We start from the raw sequence: 19,055 nt of genomic DNA, 5'->3' as shown, positions 1-19,055 counted from the left end.
CTTGGTACTACCAGTGGAGCAACGTGCCCCCCCAATTGTTGCAGTGAGTTAGGCTTGCTAGCAGCCTTAGTATTGCTGCGAGTATTGATGGTCGGGCATTTTCCCCCTCCCATGTTGCCGGGAACTAGTTGAGTAGGTTGAGCGGCCCCCTGCTTGTTCATTATAGTAACGACTGGGAATAGAGGAGCAGAAGTAATGGCCGACTGAGACTCCAACACCGGAGAGAGCACTCCCACAGTGGAGAAACCAGTCTCCTGTCCCTGCATATGGAGAGAGTTCACAGAATCACCGGTGCAATTAGGGGAGTGGGCCGTTTCCCCCTCCAAGAGCGCCACCGAGCCAGCAGTTGGGGATCTTGAAAGACGTCTGTTTACCAGCTCAATCTCCCTATCTATCACCGTGGATGCCCTGGTCAGGAATGCGTCCATCGTGGTCACGGTTACTTTGGCATTGCCCAAAACCTCATCTTGGTTTACGTGGGTCTTACGTCTCCCCATAGCTCTAACTTAGTTAACAGGGACCTCTAGTTATCTAGAACAATCAGTTCTCTCACAATACCGTATACAAATTTAACAATTCTCTCCTTCAGGGTACGAGTCACTTATTTGACACTGCACCCAATGAATGCTCTGAAAGTCTAACAATTATAGTTCTAGATCAAGTTCTCTGTGTAAAGTGTCCAAATTCACTAACCGGCTTGTAGGGCTCCTCTGTAGCAATGAAAGGGGGGTGGCCCAGCCAGCCACTACCTGCCGCTGACGGGCACGGACGGGCCCGCCCTTGGCCCGTGCGCGTCCCGCGCTGCGTGTGGCTGCCCGCAGTTTTAGAGCGCCTCCTGGCGCTAGAAGATTATGCAATAGAGCGGCGCCACAGAGACTACTGGGGGATGTAGTCCCACAGGATCAAAAGCAGTGATGGCGGATTCCAAGGCAGAGATGGTAGCAGCCGCGAGTTATCACGGGGTAGTCCTGGCACACAGCGCCTCCCCAGCAGCAGCACAGATGGCAGTGTTCCCAGCAAAGAGAAGGGAAAAGAATTTGCAGCATCCCGCGCTGCATGTGGCCACCCGCAGTTTTAGAGCACCTCCTGGCGCTAGAAGATGGCGCAATAGAGCGGCGCCACAGAGACTTCTGGGGGATGTAGTCCCACCGGATCAACAGCAGTGATGGCGGATTCCACAGCAGAGATGGTAGCAGCCGCGAGTTATCACGGAGTAGTCCTGGTGCACAGCGCCTCCCCAACAGCAGCACAGAGGGCAGTGTTCCCAGCAAAGAGAAGGGAAAGGAATTTGCAGAACTCTTATTTCTTTAGGTTCAAGATCCCATCCTCGTCGCCAGTTGTAGCATTCGCCCAGCCCAGGTACAATTGGCCACGCCACACACTGAGCTTTGTAGTGCAGGTCATTATTCTTCAAAGTGCAACCATTAACTGTATGCACTGCATCAAAACCTTTACTACCACACCCATCAGATTACCTAATACTTGTAAGAGGTCTGTCTAGGGCTACTAGAGTCTTCATGTACATAAACACAGAACACAACTGTATCTATGTTGCACTGATGTGGAAATCCAGTTTTGTACTGTTATTGAGCCAGTGCCATTCATACCATCTCTAAGTCCCAGCCACATGCTTGCATCAGTGTCGTTGTGGCCGATCTGATTTCAGAGTAGGAATATGAAAAGACTAGGCTCATGCTACTTTACTTAAAGATTATTCCCAGTGGATGCATTGCACATTAATTGACTGTGCTCCTCAATTATAACTTCATCAAAATCCTAATATAAGACGAACATTTATTATATTTAGGTTGCATTAAAGTGAAGTTCTCTTGCAATTAGATGATTGGATGCATATTCCCAAGGATGAAAGGTGGTGACACTTAAGCAAACGTTATAGAAAATAATTGGAACATATATTGCTAGGCTGTATTTGTTTTTAAATGTAGATTTATCTTAATACATCTGCTAACAGGGCCTGCGATTCATGTTTTAAAGGAACATTCATCCCCCATAAGGCTCGAAAGGGACTAAAGAGTTCTTTGTTAGCATGCATTTCAGTTAAAAGGAAGACGTGAAAAAGGTAGAGGGTATTGACTGAATTGTAAACAGAGCATAACTATGACGTATTAACTATTTTAATTAGGCATTCTATCCTCTTTGGTCTCAAGTAAATGTGTACTGTATATTGTTGAAAACAGCTGTCAAATAGAGGTGTCAGAGAAAATGTACGCACATGCCAATCAAAGTCTTAATGGGTTTATTATCAAAAGAAAAAGTAATACATTGGGAATAATATTTTCAGCCAGTAAAAGTGTTCCACGATTCAAAGCTTGCTCAGTAAGCAAAGGCAAGGCAAACATTTATAGTACTACATAGACGGGTCTGCCATGGGATACATGTGATGGAGTCAAACAATTTAAGATTACAGATGTCCAAAGACTGAGCTAAAGAGAAAAGAAGAATATGACTTTCACTTAGCATTAATAATGTTAATATTTTGACTGAGAAATATATTCAACAATTTCTCATCTCAGGAGTCAAGAAGTGAAAGAAAGGCCCAAAAATGTCATTAGACTTTTCATGGAATCAGCAGAATTAACATGTTGGACTAATAATGCCAATAGTTACAGTTAGCCTACTGAAAAATTATGTCACAAAGGGGTTGCAACTGAATTTTCTAGCTATTGTTTTTTTTCAAGCTAATTCTGCTGCTATAAGTGTTTTTTCCCACCACATGCCTGTTTTTAGGCTCATCCTGTTTGTTTTTAAATATTGCAAACTTTATAAAGTTCACATTGCAACATCTAATAATACACATGACCAAGTTGCTGAGTGAAAATCTTTGTATCAATGCACACCCTTCGTCGCATTGTAAAACATACATACACAGAAAGTCGCACAACATTCTGCCTCATTAATTTTTATGAGGCAGTAAGCTTTTGGTGACCCCTTGTAATGCCTGTGATTATGAAGTTGGAGGCACGCAGTGTACAACAAACATTTTCACTGCATATTAAATCCTTTAATGTTCACATGTTTTCTATAGCATCCTGTGTCCCTTGAACCGAGAGGGGCTCTTTTAAAAAAAAGTTTACATGCAACAAATGATAAGGGGAGCATGCAGTGGTCCATTGATACATAGCATTGTGACTCATAAATAGGAAGGGAAATCCTCATTTAGGCCCCTCTCTATTTTGTGATATAGAATGAGTCACCAAAGCCTTTTTGCATGCCAGAAAATTCTTATTAAGGCTTGCATTGGTACATTATAACCCACCCTTTATGGTCACATAATCTTGTATATTGTTAATCCCAGGCTTTATGTGTTTTGAACATCAGGGTCTAAATTCTTTAATGGGGGTGCTATTTAAAATTCAGAGAAAACTACATCATTCATATAGATTTGTCCATAAAGACCAAAGACCTTAGAAAGTATTCATTTTATTAGAAACCATTCTAAAAGTAGCACATTTGTGAGAAAAATTGCAGTGAATGGTATTCGACAAAGGAAACTTTGATACTAAATATTACATTTTAATGGTGTTTTTCTTCGTGTAGCTAACAACTGTACAATGTACTATTCTGATAGGTGTTATCACAAAGCCCAGTTTCTACCTAGCAGAAAATTAATTATGAGGCATTACCATAATTCCAGTGGATTCAAGTCATTTACCCATCGGATTGGGGTTTTTATGAATAGGAGGCACAGACCGTATTGGGCGAAGGCAGATTAGGGATTTGTTGTAAAATTGCCATTGTTGTAACAGAAGTTGTACTGATGGTGAAAAGATAGGTTTGATGGTATAACAGAGAGTTTATTAAAAGTAAAGTGTTACAAGAATGGCCCCACCCAGAGTTCTGCTGTGCCGTTTGGAAGAAACGTCTTTATTCTTGGGTTTATGCCTTAATATCACAGTTGAAATATCGACCTATACTAATATCGCATCAACTATATCGACTGACACTATATTGTAAGGTAAATATATGCAAGTGGGTGTAGATTTGCTAATCTTAATGCCTTATCTACTTGCCTTGACAATATACTGAATGCTATATTTTTTCGAAGTCCATATTGTGACCCAAAGCCACCACTATGGCGACAGACGAGAGATTTTGTTTTGTGCGATGCAGCATCTTCCATGAAATTTTACCGTTTCAGTTAAACTTTCACGTTTTTGTGAGGAGTATTTTTTTGCTTTTAAAATCAAGTCAATTTGTAGAAATAAGGGCCTGAGGGCCGTATGTATCAACATTCCGTTCTGCGATTCCTAAATAGCGAATTTTAAGGAATCGCTATTTAGAAATCGCAAAATGGTATGTATGTAGAAATGCGCTTCTTTTTAACGATTTCTTAAAATTCCTTAATTGCGATTAGCAAATTGCTAATCGCAATTAAGGAATAATTTCCCATTCATTTCTATGGGCCAGGAGGCCCATAGGAATGAAGGGTAAATGTGCGATTCGCAATTTGCTAATCGCAAATTGTGAATATTTTCAAGGGTGCAGGGGTGTCCAAAGGACACCCTGTTGCACCCCTAAAATCTGCATGGGTGCACATGTGGCGCACATACATGCCCTAAGGGCATGTATGTGCGTCACATGGCACTTAGAAAAATGAAACAATATGCATTTTGAAAGGAATTTGCGATTCCTTAAGGCCAATTTGCTAATTTTTTTTAGCTTCTTACATTGCATTTAAGGAATCGCAAAATTAGCGATTCCTTAAATGCAATCGCAAGATAAGGAATCCCATATTTTGCGATTCCTTATTTTTTAAGCAGATTTCCTTGATGCATACCATTTGTCCAAAATGCATTAGCAAACGCCGAAATTCTGCGAATTTCGGCGTTTGCGAACTCAATTTGGCTTGATACATATGGCCCTGAATTACTATCCCTATTTGCAAAGCAGGGACTCGCATACTGCACACTGACCAGCAATTTGTAATGAGACCTATGTACTAATAGGTTGCATTGCAAACTCTTTATTCGCCAGATTAAATAATAACTTGTCGAGCCTCTTTTTTCCCCCACAGTGAGTGGCTACAAATGCAGTGACAGCAGTTCACCAACCGGCCATTTGCTTTCTAGGAAACATGTTTTAAAGCCACCCATTTCCATTAAATAGAAGGGTGCCGCTTTAACACTTGGATAGAGCATGCAAATCAGTTACCCAGCTTTAGATGAGGTCACTTTTCAATGACTTCCGGCCCCAGTAAAAGTAGCAAAACATTGATTCATTCATTTGCAAGTCCTAAAACAGGTTTTGTACATTGTGAAAAATTGTTTTGCGATCGCAATGCCAGATTCAAAGTTTTTCCAACTGCAAAAAGTTTGGTACATGACACCGTAATGGTTTATAGACAAAAGCCTATAATTGCCCAAAAAGCCCTCTAAAAACCATACAATGCTTAATAGTTTGAATATGATTTTGTAATATAAATAACAGTACTCATAAATACTGTGTGCTACAATTTGTGACACTTTTCTGGCTGCCTTCAATTTTCTGATTTTATTTGTTATTTTGTGTATTTTTTAAAGTAATTCTCGAAACAAAATGCGTTTTTCATTGTATGTGTTACTGTGTATTCATTACAGCATTTTCGAAGCAAGTTACATAACATGTTTCGATAGTCATTTTGCATTACAGTGTTATATGTTAATTTTGGTTCTGGTATTAAAATAAAACTATATTTTTTAATATGTTACCGGATTGAGTAGTTTTAAAGCAATAGGCCACTGCTGGAGAGGCAAGCTTTACTGTTAAAAAGGATAAAGACTGATACGTGAACTAAGTTAATTAAATTCTGGCGCATGTCAATTTTAACCAGTGTTAACATGGGTACCGATGAAGTAAGAAAGTATAAAAGAATTACAACACCTTGATACATGACCATAAAATTAAAAATTTCTGTCATATAGCTATGCACAATATAAATATTATCACTATTTTATTCAGGTTGAAAGTAGGGCCTGGGTGGAGTTCGCAGAGTTGGCGGAACTCCGCAAAGTGACCTTAAAACCTCTGCCATGCGATGCGGAGTTCCACAAGCGGCAGAGCGCGTTGCACGCAGTTTGTGTTGATTTTTAGTGCTGGGGGTTTGTCTCATGTAGGAAAATGTGCATGAATAGAACCCTGCTCAACGCAAGAAGCTGCTATTTCTTTCTGCCACTAGAGTAGATATTCTACTCGAGCAGCAGCTTCCTCTACGCGAATGGAAGGTCTTTCAACGCGACCTGTAGCACCCATCCATGACCACCCACATTGAGAAATCTAGCTGTGAGGTGCTCTGGAGTAAGATTTCCTCTATCGAGCTCGCCAACCTATCGTTGGTGAGTGTGAGTAAGGAAAAAACTCTGCTCCGCAGAGCGGAGTTTTTTTGAACTTGACAAGTGTAGCGGAATTTCACACCCAGGCATAGTTAAAAGCGCACACAATAACTAATACAAAGTAGTATAAAAGTTATGTTTGCATGGTTAAAGGTATTCCATTAAAGACAAAATGGACCCTATTCATATTATTCCCTTAGCTTAACCACTAAATGTAAATGAATTTATATAGTGCAAATCACCAAGTGGTTTCTAAGCGCTTGCTTAGGGAACCCGTCCTGGTATTCCCCTGTGAGATAACCCCGGCAGGGTATCCGCAAGGTGAAAGCCAGGCATCCCGCCGCGAGGGGCCGTTGTGGAGATTAAGCAAGCTATTGCCCAGAGTCGCAGAGTGTGAACCTGTGAATCGAGTAGGCACCGGAGCGAGAATTGTCGAGTCCATGGACATTTTAGGACTCAAGACCCCGCCGAGCCGGGAATTGAACCCTGGTCCCAGGCTGACCTCTGCTTCCAGGTCTGCCTCCTCTAACCAGTGAGCCACACTTCTCCACAGGACAATTATAAACTTAAGGGCATATTACTGTGTGACCAGACACAATGCAATTTCCTTGTTTTGCCATTAGTTAGGGTAGTTTCTTGATCTTATAGAAGTATTGTATTAATTGAAATATTCTCTTCCCACAGATCCGCGGCTTCATCAATGCCATTGATCCGGAAAACAGTGAACATGGTGACCTGAGTGCTTTCCGCTTCAATGCTACGAACCCCATTGTTGACCCCTGGATCTTCATTATTTTCAGAAAGACTGTTTTCCGGCACATTCGGTCACTGCTGTGCTGCCAGCTGTCTTGCCGACCAACCAGTAAAGCTCAAACACCCAAAGACCCTATCAAGCAAGACAGCTGCAGAGTCCCCTTTCGGCCACCAGACTCCTCATGCTGACAACCATGAGACCCATCATCTGGAAGAGTGCCAAGAGGAAATGAGGGCCATTGCATGAGAGCTGCTCTTGGTGACAGACTGAGATCGCCCTACAGGAACCTACAGTGCGACAGTTGTTCACCAAGATATTGCTTCATCAAGTGAAAGGATAAGCTGGTCATAAATCATGTTATGAAAGATTCCTAAAGAGTTAAATGTTATGAGGATGTTGCTGAACAAGGACTTGCGACTGAGTGAGACTCCATGGTAATGAAAAACAGGTGGTGTGAGAATAGCTACATTCAATTGATGTGTATGAAACAAGCATTATGAGGAGTAAATGATCGCCAACTAATTAGAAATAATGCCCCTGAATTTCTTTAGTTGAAACTTCTCTGATGTCAGTGTTATCAGTATTGTGTGTATGACTGAAATCTAATTTAAATATGTAAAACTGCCAAATAAAGAACATAGAAAAAGATCGAAAGAAGTGTGTGAGCCAATGAAAGGCTCTGTATAAATTCAGATAGCCTGTAGTGTAGGAGAGAATAAGGCATACATTAGTCAACCAAGGTGGGTATGTATGTGTCTGCTGCCACCTAATTATCTGTCATTTATTATGTGGATATGCATAGGTCTGTTAAAGAGTAGACGTTCAGCAAGGTTAAGATTAAATAGGCTCTGTTGACTTTGGTGAGGCCAGATAAGATTGAATGAGAGAAAATCTTTACATTAAAATGGCCAGTGACTCTGGAAAAAGTGTTCTTTGATGTGGTGAGTGAACCTATTTGTTAGTTTTACAAATAGTATACAGGCTTATGGCTGGAATGTCTTAGAGGAGGAAATGGTAGTATTAATGTTGGTGTCTAGGTGTTTGTGTCTGTTTTCTTTCAGTGTTGAATACTGTTTGCTGAATGTGGGGAAAAGCGTGCTCGGACCAGTGTTCTTTGGAAATTGACTTTTGCCTGTTAAAAATCAAATACCTCTAGATAAGCATCCCCTGTACAAAGGTAAAACAACTGCTCAACTTCTGCGCAACAGGCAAAGCTTGAAGAAAACATGCTAGTAGAAAGCCAACCAATGTAAAAAATGTGTCCATCATTCAATTTCAAATCTGTCCTCTTAAAAATGCAAGACCTGCAACAAGACTGTCTTTGTTCAAAGTGAAAGCCTGTAAACCACTTGTGCCCAGAACAATGTTGAAATGTTGGTTTGAAAGTGCTTTGTTGTGCTTTGTTACACGTATACACCACTGGCATACAACCTGTGTCGGTGCATCAAAATAGTTTTTCGCAATACACTGTCAAGGCCTGCAAGCAATGTATCAGATATTTAAAGCCAAATCTAAAAAAAGAACACCAGCAGTAGAAATCCAATACCAGGAATCAAATTATACAACGCAAACAATCAAAAAAATCTGTCTCTGGGCAAAGACAAGCCCAGAAACTGCATGATACTTTGGCAAAGCCATAACCTGAACACAAACTCATGTGTGACTTGAAGATTTTTCGGGAAAACAGATTATGTCTGGTACAAAAACAAGGACTGAACATGTCTTGTCCAATAAGCAAAGCCAAATGCTGCAAATAAATATTTACTAGTTCAAATCCCACGTTTGAACAAATTCCATTCAGTTTTTCAAAGCTAATGCCTGAAAGCAGCTTGTTTTCAATACAAAGCCAAGGGCTGAAAGGAATATATTTGGGGTACATATACTAGGCTTAAAAACAATAACATCAGATCAAGGGCAAGGCCTGTACACATCTTGTCTACCTTACAAAGTCAGTTAATGAAAGAGAATCATCCACATCACTCCAAGGGCTGGAAACAACTAACTAATGGTATAAAACCAAGACAGGAAAACAAGTAACTCCCAGACTAAGGCTTCAAACATCATGGTCCTGACACATAAGTAGCACTTTGTGGGATGTTTTGCAGTACTACAAAACACAGAAGATAATAAAAAGTCTAAGTTTTGCCTAAACTCATATCTGATGTGTTCTTCACCCGACTGTGGCATTTCTGCACATGTAAGTAGAGATTTTAATAGTAAATGTGTGATGGGCATAGGCGATTGGCTGGAAAGAAGTGCAGACTTACTTCTAAAGGGGTTTGGGATTAGGAAGGAGTAAAAGGGGTTTAAGGAGGGACAGGAAGGTGTTTAGGGAGGGATGTCACCCATCCATACATGAGTAAGCCAATTGCATTACACCTGGGGTGGAGACATGTAACTTACACTTTTGTAGAAAGTTTACCCTCGGAGTTTGTGAACACCAAAATTAGTAAGCTTACAACAAAGTGTAAACTTACTCAAAAGTGTAAATTATCTTTGTGATTCAGGCCCCATGTCTGTGTTATAAAGCCAAAGCATTAAAAGAATTGTCCACGTACAAACCCAAGAACAGTACTTCATCAATATTAAACAACACATTTTGGTGCATCAATGGTGTCTCAGTTCTCAGTTGTCACTGTGTGTACAGTTATGTAAAATAAGCTGCAACTCGCATAGGGTCTGATTACGATGTTGGTGGGTCTGACACTGACGGTGTGTCAGTGTCGGACCCGCTGACATCTGCCCCTGCGGTCCGCCTGCCGCATTACAATGCGACGGGCAGAGGCATCGGGTGGAAGGACCATCCACTGCTGTTCCAGAGGACTCCTTGAGCCCATCGGAGCATTGGAAAGGCTCATAATCCCTTAATGACGCCAGCTTCACCCTCGGGATTATGATATAATTTTCTGACAGCCTTTCCATGTCAGTGTTTCTGGAATGGAAAAGCTGTTGGAAAATTACATGGGGGGCCCCTAGTTTGGCCCTCTGCTTTGTGGGCTGGGGTGCACCTATGGTGCCCCTCTAAATATCCCTGTACTGTGTGGCTTGCCACACAGTGCAGGGATGTTTACAAACATCCATTTCACTATGGCAGCTTGTGCTGAAGGACTTTTCCACCTGCCGCACAAGCTGCCATTAGGAAATGGATGTTTCAGACCGCCCTATGGGTGGTCACATCCAAATGGTGAAGTCATACCCGCCAACCTATGACGACCTATGGTCGGGCTGTGGTATATAAATAAATAATACCGGATCTATTTTTGGATAAATGAATGAATAACAGATAGCTCAATAAAATAAGAGTCAAGATTCGAGGTAGTAGGAGTTTCTGCAGGTTTATTACAGCATAAGGACAGGATCAGGACAACCTGCATGGGAATAGGACAATAAGGCCCGGCAGCTGCCGGGGCTGGGTCTGGGATGAGCGCGCTAACATTCAATAACAAAACACAGGCATATATACATAGCGCAAACACATAGCATTACATTGCAGTAGGCGTAACAGTGGGTGGAGCAGAAGGCGTGACGCGTAGCAGTCGCGAAAGATAACAGTAAAAAGAGGTGTAACTGGGAGTATACATAGACATGTGATGCAAACGTAACAGAATATGTCATGAATGGGCGGAAACTTTGGAGGGGGCTACCTAAGGAGCCGGGACCTCTAACCTAATGGTGCGCGAAAACTGGCAATGACGTGTTACTAGGAGAAGCTGGGGGCTACGAACTCTGTGCTAGGAGCAGAGACTAGAGTCTGGAGGGTCGGAGCGACATGTACCTAAACCCTATCTGGTATCTGATGTTTAGGGAACATGTTGATATAAACTAGAAGTCATGAGGGGAAAAGCTAACTTGATTCTAAGACTGGACCATGCATTATTTTACATGAAGTGCGTGATGAAGAATATTAAATGACCATTAAATACAGTATTTCTCTAACGTGGAGACGAGAAGGCTAGACAATGACGGAAACTATTGATGCAGTTCAGTAGCTTAGGAATGCAGAAGAGGAGGACTGAACTGATAACTGGAACTATAACATACTTTTGGCAGACTCAGACTCAGACTCAGACTCAGAGGCAGAGCCAAGCTGCACCGGGCACTGCGAGGCAGGAAGTAAGTGAAGGGTCGAGGATACAGGTGGGGGCTGTATCGCTCCTCAGCGAGGCTTTCAGGAGACAGGAGCTGAATCCAGGGTCCGGGCCCTTTTGAGGCCTGGAAACGGGGACTTTATAATGGAATAACGTGCACACTAAGAAACGTGGCAACATTACTTTACATAGGCCTGATATTCGTAGTATTCACGAGGACTGGAAACTAACATACTAGAGGTGGACACAACTGTAATTGCGTCATTAATCAGGCATGGGGAATAACATATGCATATTGGTCATGCACACATAACATATGATGGATGAAGCGTAGGGACACAGAACATGGCAAAATTTACTTTTCCACATTCCCTCCTTGTCACTACGTTTCCATCAGGAAACATCAATTTTCATGATACCATCTATCATTTCATACAGTACCATTTGCTCGTCTCGAATTGTCTTGGAACGGGATTTAGAACGGGGCTTGGGACTAGGAATACAAGAGGTAGCACACATGCTGCAAATCGCAGGGCCACATTGTATACAGAGGCAGCAGCTAAATATAATCGCTACTGCAATACCTAGAAAGGACAGGACTTTCCATCCCCATGCGGAAATTATATTCCAGAACCAGCCTGACCATGTCCAGGTGCCTGGATCTTGATGTAACAGATGGGCAATTTTATGGAGTCTGGTTATAGCTGAATAAACGGACGGCGCGTTATTTGGAATGAAAATGCAGCAACTAGATCCGATGACTCTACAGGCCCCGCCCCTATCGGCCAGTATGACGTCAAGGACGAGACGATTTTGCAAAACGACAAATCTCATAGCAGATTGTTCTTCGGTTAGGTTACCTAGAGCAGAGGCAGTCTCATTAACTACAGCTTCAAGGGTTCTTGTTAACCTACGGATCAGTTTACTATTCTGGACAGGTCCTACAAAGAAGAAGAAACCTTTATTGAAATCTGTATACTGTTCTAGAGTAGTTTCAGTATAATCGACAATTGGGGACTCCCTTCTATGTCTAATGTGTACTAGATGTGTGTTTCTGTGATAATCAGATGGGGCTAGAAAAACAGGTGGCAGTAGGAAGGCAATGTAACAGGTTCCCTCCCAATCGAGGGGCAGACGGACATATGCAGTTTGACCACAAATAAAATAAGAATGACGTGAAGCTTTGAAAATAGATTTCCCACTGTCACTATACTTGATAACAGTAGTACATTCACTATGTCCTACGTGTACGGAACCATAACTACGGACACATAATTCGCCTTTGACAGGTAGTACTGAAATAGCAGGTAAGTCTGGAGTAGTATCAGACTGAACATTCAGGACCATGAAATTCGACGAATAATTACCTAAATTATATACTTCATTTTCTAGATCTACACCTGTTCTGTGGGGGAGACCTTGCTTGTCTGGAAAACATGTACTGTTAAGAAAAGACATATCTGTTGAGGATGACGTTAACGTGGACCATGCTCCACACGAACCATTGTGTGAGAATGGATAAGGAAACAGTGGCAGAACTCCCTTCGGTGTCTGGAAAGGGGGGAGTCGACCACACACCCAACAATTAGTAGCATTGCTGGTCTGGTGTGAATAATGTAACATACGGATGAATGTGTTGTTACGCATAGCGAGGCGGTAAGAATATTCGTGAGGAGGCAGATCACTAAACGTGTGCTCTACTGTAGCATTAGCAGACATATTTACATGAGGAACTGGTAAATACAGATAGAACGCATAGCTGGTGCAGGAAATCAAAATGCTGAGAAATAATATGAAACTCAGAAAAACGATACATTTGATTGAACTTTGACTGACTCTCTCACTATGGGGGTCTATTTTATACATGTCAGAAACAATCTAACCGTTTCACCTAGGGGAGGACTTATACAATTGTCTGATAGCTAGTGCTGTGGCTGCAACTGACTTGAGGCACGCAGGCAACGCCTGGGCGACTGGATCTAATGTGCTGGAAAAATAAGCACAGGGCTTGTATTGTCCTGCTTGATCTTGTGTAAGAACAGATAATGCTGTACCTTCGCGTTCAGTAACGAAAAGTGTAAAAGGCTTACTGTAGTTCGGTGTAGCTAGAACTGGGGCTTGACATAAAGCTTTCTTTAACTCGTTAAAACTAAGTGTATGTTCAGATGTCCAAGGGAGGACAGTCGATACGGCTGCCTCCTGTGTCGTTAACTGTATCAGTGGCTTGGCTAGAAATGCATACTGGGGAATCCATTGTCTACAATAAGAAGTAAGGCCGATAAAGGCACGTACCTCCTTCTGGGTTCTGGGCTGGGGAAGACTCGCTATTAACTGGATACGGTCGGGTGTCAACTGCCTACCCCTCTTGGACAGCAAGTGTCCTAAGTATACCACTTGCTGGACACAGAATTGAAGCTTCGAAGGTGACACCTTGTGCCCCATCTCGGCTAGAAAATACAGAACTGTAAGTGATGCTCGCTCGCAAGCACGTTCAGAATGGGCTGTGATCAGGAGATCATCGACATACTGGAGTAGGGCAGTGTCAGTTGGCATGTGAATGTTGTCTAATTGTCTCTTGAGTGCTTGACTGTAAATACTAGGGCTTTCTGTGAAACCTTGAGGAGCGCGTGTAAACATATAGCTCCTTCCATTTAAACAAAATCCGAAAAGAAACTGGCTGTCTGGATGAATTGGAACACTAAAAAATGCATTCTTGAGGTCAATGACAGTGAAAAACATGGCTTCGGAATCAATGGCTGTTAACAGGGAAGAAATATCTGGGACAACTGGGTACTGAGGAATAATACATTTATTAAGCTCTCGTAAATCAATCACTAATCGATATACTGGGGGTGCATTCGGATCAGTACGTTTCATGACTGGAATGATCGGAGAATTACATACATTGGAGTCAGTTTCTACAACTACTCCTTGAGCCATGAGCTCGTCAATAATTTTGGATAAGGCTGCTACAGCCTCAGGTGGCAATCTGTACTGTCTGATTCGGGGTAACACTACACCTGGTTTGAGAGTCACACGATGGGGTGTGATTTGCATGTAACCTACATCAGTTGGACCTTGCGCCCATAAGTGCTGCGGAACATTAGACAATCTTGAATCAAAATCTCGTAATACATAGTGACCCTTAAAGTCACGTAGGAACAGACGTATTCCCTCTGGGGAACAGCAAATAACTGCACCTAACTCTTTCAGTGTCTTAATACCTAATAGATTTTCTGGACATGACTTAGTAAGTAACAGATCAGTAGTACGGGACAATGGACCTACTTCTAGAGTGACTGGCTTAGATATCTCATTAATTATTGGCTTTCCTGAAAATCCAAGGGAAACATTTCTTGAGCCTGAGAGCGGAGCCCCTGGAACTTCGGCATGACTAATTGTGGTCCTACTTGCCCCTGTATCGATCAAAAACTTTCTGTCTTTCCCTAATACTTGACTGTGAACATAGGGACCTTCTTGATCTACAGGTATCTCGATGAGAGGCAAGCCTACCTCCCTCTCTAGGCTGTTTCATGAATATGACTGGTACTCTGGATACTCGGACTGTGCATACTGGTACATCTGTGATGTAACGTGCTGTGTTGCAGCAATAGGCTGCGGTGCGGAAACTGTCTGTTGTGTATTCTGTAGCTGAGGAGTCTGTGAAACTTGTTCTTGTCTCGGCGGACGTGGTCTTTCTTTAGTCTTACCAGTAGCTATGTTGTGTTTCAGAACTGCACACTCGTTTATAAAATGACCTGGCTGTTTACAATAATTGCAGTTCCCTTTAACGGGAGCTGCGGGATGACTGGCTTGATTCGGACCCCTCTTCTGACTGTCTTGAGGAACAGATTGTGCAACTAGTACTTTCATTTTCGTGTCTTTCATACGTTTTCTCTCGTGTTCTTGCTCTTCCCTGATTCTATTCTGGTGGTACTGGAGCATCTGGAGCATCTGGGACGGGGTATTAGCTTGCCAGGTGCTTTCGACTTTCAAAACTCGATTTTTAATTTGTGGACTTGAATTCTCGACTAATTTAGTAACAAAAAGATGAGGGTATGACTCACTACTTGTCTTGAGACCACTGTTGATACTGAAACATTTCTCAAATCTAGAATAAAAATCACTAATATCTTCATCTTGTTTCTGTTTACAGGCTGAGATTGCATCCCAGTCTTCTTTCCTAGTTGTCAATAATCTGGGTAAAACTTGAATCAATAATTCTGGTAAATCTTTACATTTATCTCCAAGACCGGTACCTGGTACTCGTGCCTTGTCTTCAGCTTCTAGAGCTGCCCAATCGATCTTTTTCTCTCCCACCTCCCATTCTTTTTCCTTTAACTTTTCATACACCCCTGCGGGTAACAGGACCTTTAACATTTTAATGATATCTGGGTAAGTGTATTCTCCCATACGGAGCATGTCTTTTAATTCTCTATGGAACCCTGCTGGATCTTTGTCATGACAGGGAATTAATTTCTTCATTTCAAGAAGTTCCATCTTTGAAATCGGAGTGTATACAAACACTCGTTGCATTACGCCACCCGCCCCTTGGACTGGGTGGACTTCTCGTAACGGATTCTGTCTGTCTATGTAAAACGATTTACTTTCTGGGGGTGAGACATGAACAAAATGCGGGTTCAGGAACGTTCTATATTTGTGACGCTGTTCTAGAATGACACTAATTAAATCGGTACCTAGACCTCTCCATCTATACTGGAGTAACTCGTTCAGGATATCATGTAACGGACCTGGATCAGAATGTTGACCCTCGTACAGAGTAATGAGGTACTGGATCATATACATACCCACCAGTCGTTGCTCGGCTGGGGGCAGTTTTAGAAACATTTGTGCCACTATTTCGTCTGGAAAAGTGGTAGAATCAGTAATCCATCGGACTGCTGATCGGGCTAGTTCTTGTTCATGCATGGTACTTAACTCACTGTAACCGACTCGTGATTTCAGAATGTGATCGGTAGCTTGAAATACTTGTTCTAGGGAACCTTGTTCTGGTGCTAGATGTTGAAAAATAGACTTGGGTTCTAGACGTAAATGGCGATCTGGAAATCTGGATTTTCCTACATACGCTATTCTGGCGGGATTCTCGTTCTCTTCCTCTTCAGGATCAGAGATACTTTCTTTCTCGCTTACTTGTGCTGTTTTACGCTGGTCGTGTAACCTTATTATTTCTTTACGAATTTTCTTGTACATACTCTCCATGGCACTGACGGTCTTGTGCTTACCCTCGGCTATATTATCACTCCACCTTGTCAGGATTCTCATTTCGGCGGAATCTTTAGACGGGTAATCTTGTTCTCTTATTAGACAATTTATCAGGAACTTTAATATCATGAGCTGGATCTCGGCTTTCCTTTGAGACATAATCTCGCCAATACTTTCTGGATCATCCCCTGTACGGATGAAACGATATATTCTGTCTAGATCTTCTTTCATATTCGGTAAGGTGACTAGATACTCGGTCACCCTCCTTACACGTAAGGAATATAAAACCATAGTATATTCGCCTGGGACTGGATCATAGACACATTCGTTAAGGGCTTGTCTGATTTCTGTAACAGACTTATTACTTTTAGGAGTACGCTGTGATGCTTGAGCATGTAATTCGAGTGCTGATAAACGTTTGTGTGGCGGCGGGGTTTGAGGAAGACCTCCCCCTGCGGCCCCTAGACTGGAGTCGTCGACTGAGGCTCTACGTCCTGGCAGAGTGGGAAATGGAACTGTAGGCTGGACCGGGGGTACCGTAACAGGTACTCCGGTGTCTGGAGGAGCGGGAAGTGCCTGATTTACAGGGACTGGCGGAGCGCGAACAGGATTTGCATATTCGGGGACTGTGTCGTCCAGATAGGACGAAATAAAAATATCAGCTGCGGTCGGTTTGTGACGTAGCTTGGTCGGAATTAATGGTGGCGGGAAATTACTGGATGCCTCTGGGGTCGCTTTTGGCACTCCTTCGGCAAGAAGAGGATACATACCCTTAATAAGGGCATGCCTCTGTCTGTCTGACTGTTCGGCTTTGACTTGTTCACCTATCTCGATTAATTCTCTTTCTTGGGCTCGTTCTTGGGATTCTCTACTTAACTCTGACTTTCTGACTTCCTTTTCCGTTCTTCTATGCGCTTCCTTACGCCATAACTCGATGGCATCTTTCTGTGACTGTCTGGCTTTCTTTTTCCATAATGCTTCTTCTACTCGCATGATACATTCGGCATCCCATGTACCCGATACGGGCCATCTATACTTTTCTTCTAACTGTTTGGTATACTCTACCCATAAATCTAGATACATTATGGCGCTTATGCCATGTTTCTGATACATAAAATGACCTGGACTGTCCCTAGGTGGGACAGGAACCGCTTCCTCTAACAGACCCTTTCTAGTTTTTAACTGACGTAACTTGGAAAATATAGGCATGACTGAACTGTAATCTGGACAAAATACAATACACAATAAGAACACGAAATCACATCGCACTCATACCACAACAGTAAAATACATGAAGAACATTTATAAATAACAGTTCGAACAGAATATTACCTGGAATACTGAGAACAGAAATACAAGAATTTTCTCGAGAACGGAACAGACTAGAGTTACTGGATGCACTGCTGTAACAGTACGGAACATACCGGTCCCAAAAAGGAACGCATCAAGACCCGTATCCACCTAGGTGAACACTTCGTTTGTGGGCTTGGGTACCACCAACCCACGGACCAGGAGTCAATTTAGATTGGTCCTGTCTAGATACTACCCCAGCAATGGTACTCACCGGGCAGCACGGAACGGAAGGCCTCGAACGGGACTGGACTACGACGGACTTCGGACTTCGGACTTCAGTTACGGGTGGGCCTCCGGATACCTCGGACCTTGGACTCTCGGCTTGGGCTCTGGTCGGGACTCGCCGCGTTCCTCCACCGTCTCGTTTGGATGCTGGACCGCCTCCTCCGTCTCCTCCGTGGGCCTGAGGGATACTTGGAGCAGAAATATCTGCCAGTGCACGGTATGGTTCCGTCACGACTGCAGAGGGTCAGGGGGTCGGCGTGGCTTCACCGACGCGTGGGGAAAGGGCAAGTCCCTGTTCGGGCGCCATTATGTGGTATATAAATAAATAATACCGGATCTATTTTTGGATAAATGAATGAATAACAGATAGCTCAATAAAATAAGAGTCAAGATTCGAGGTAGTAGGAGTTTCTGCAGGTTTATTACAGCATAAGGACAGGATCAGGACAACCTGCATGGGAATAGGACAATAAGGCCCGGCAGCTGCCGGGGCTGGGTCTGGGATGAGCGCGCTAACATTCAATAACAAAACACAGGCATATATACATAGCGCAAACACATAGCATTACATTGCAGTAGGCGTAACAGTGGGTGGAGCAGAAGGCGTGACGCGTAGCAGTCGCGAAAGATAACAGTAAAAAGAGGTGTAACTGGGAGTATACATAGACATGTGATGCAAACGTAACAGAATATGTCATGAATGGGCGGAAACTTTGGAGGGGGCTACCTAAGGAGCCGGGACCTCTAACCTAATGGTGCGCGAAAACTGGCAATGACGTGTTACTAGGAGAAGCTGGGGGCTACGAACTCTGTGCTAGGAGCAGAGACTAGAGTCTGGAGGGTCGGAGCGACATGTACCTAAACCCTATCTGGTATCTGATGTTTAGGGAACATGTTGATATAAACTAGAAGTCATGAGGGGAAAAGCTAACTTGATTCTAAGACTGGACCATGCATTATTCTACATGAAGTGCGTGATGAAGAATATTAAATGACCATTAAATACAGTATTTCTCTAACGTGGAGACGAGAAGGCTAGACAATGACGGAAACTATTGATGCAGTTCAGTAGCTTAGGAATGC

The 19,055-nt window shown here is 42.8% G+C and overlaps 1 protein-coding gene across 1 annotated transcript in view; it reads left to right on the top strand.

The window, feature by feature from the left end:
• The window catches only part of PTGIR (prostaglandin I2 receptor), a 229,664-nt gene extending 221,922 nt beyond the window's left edge, over positions 1 to 7,742 (top strand). Inside the window, exon 2 of the mRNA XM_078660990.1 lies at positions 7,014 to 7,742. Coding sequence (XP_078517116.1) covers positions 7,014 to 7,271 — 258 coding nt within the window. The 3' untranslated portion in view covers positions 7,272 to 7,742. The remainder of the gene's footprint in view (positions 1 to 7,013) is intronic.
• Positions 7,743 to 19,055: the final 11,313 nt, after the last annotated feature.

This window comes from Lissotriton helveticus, chromosome 9 (genome assembly GCF_964261635.1).
Source record: "Lissotriton helveticus chromosome 9, aLisHel1.1, whole genome shotgun sequence".
Classification (NCBI taxonomy): Eukaryota; Metazoa; Chordata; class Amphibia; order Caudata; family Salamandridae; genus Lissotriton; species Lissotriton helveticus.
This window is presented reverse-complemented; position numbering and strand designations above follow the sequence as displayed.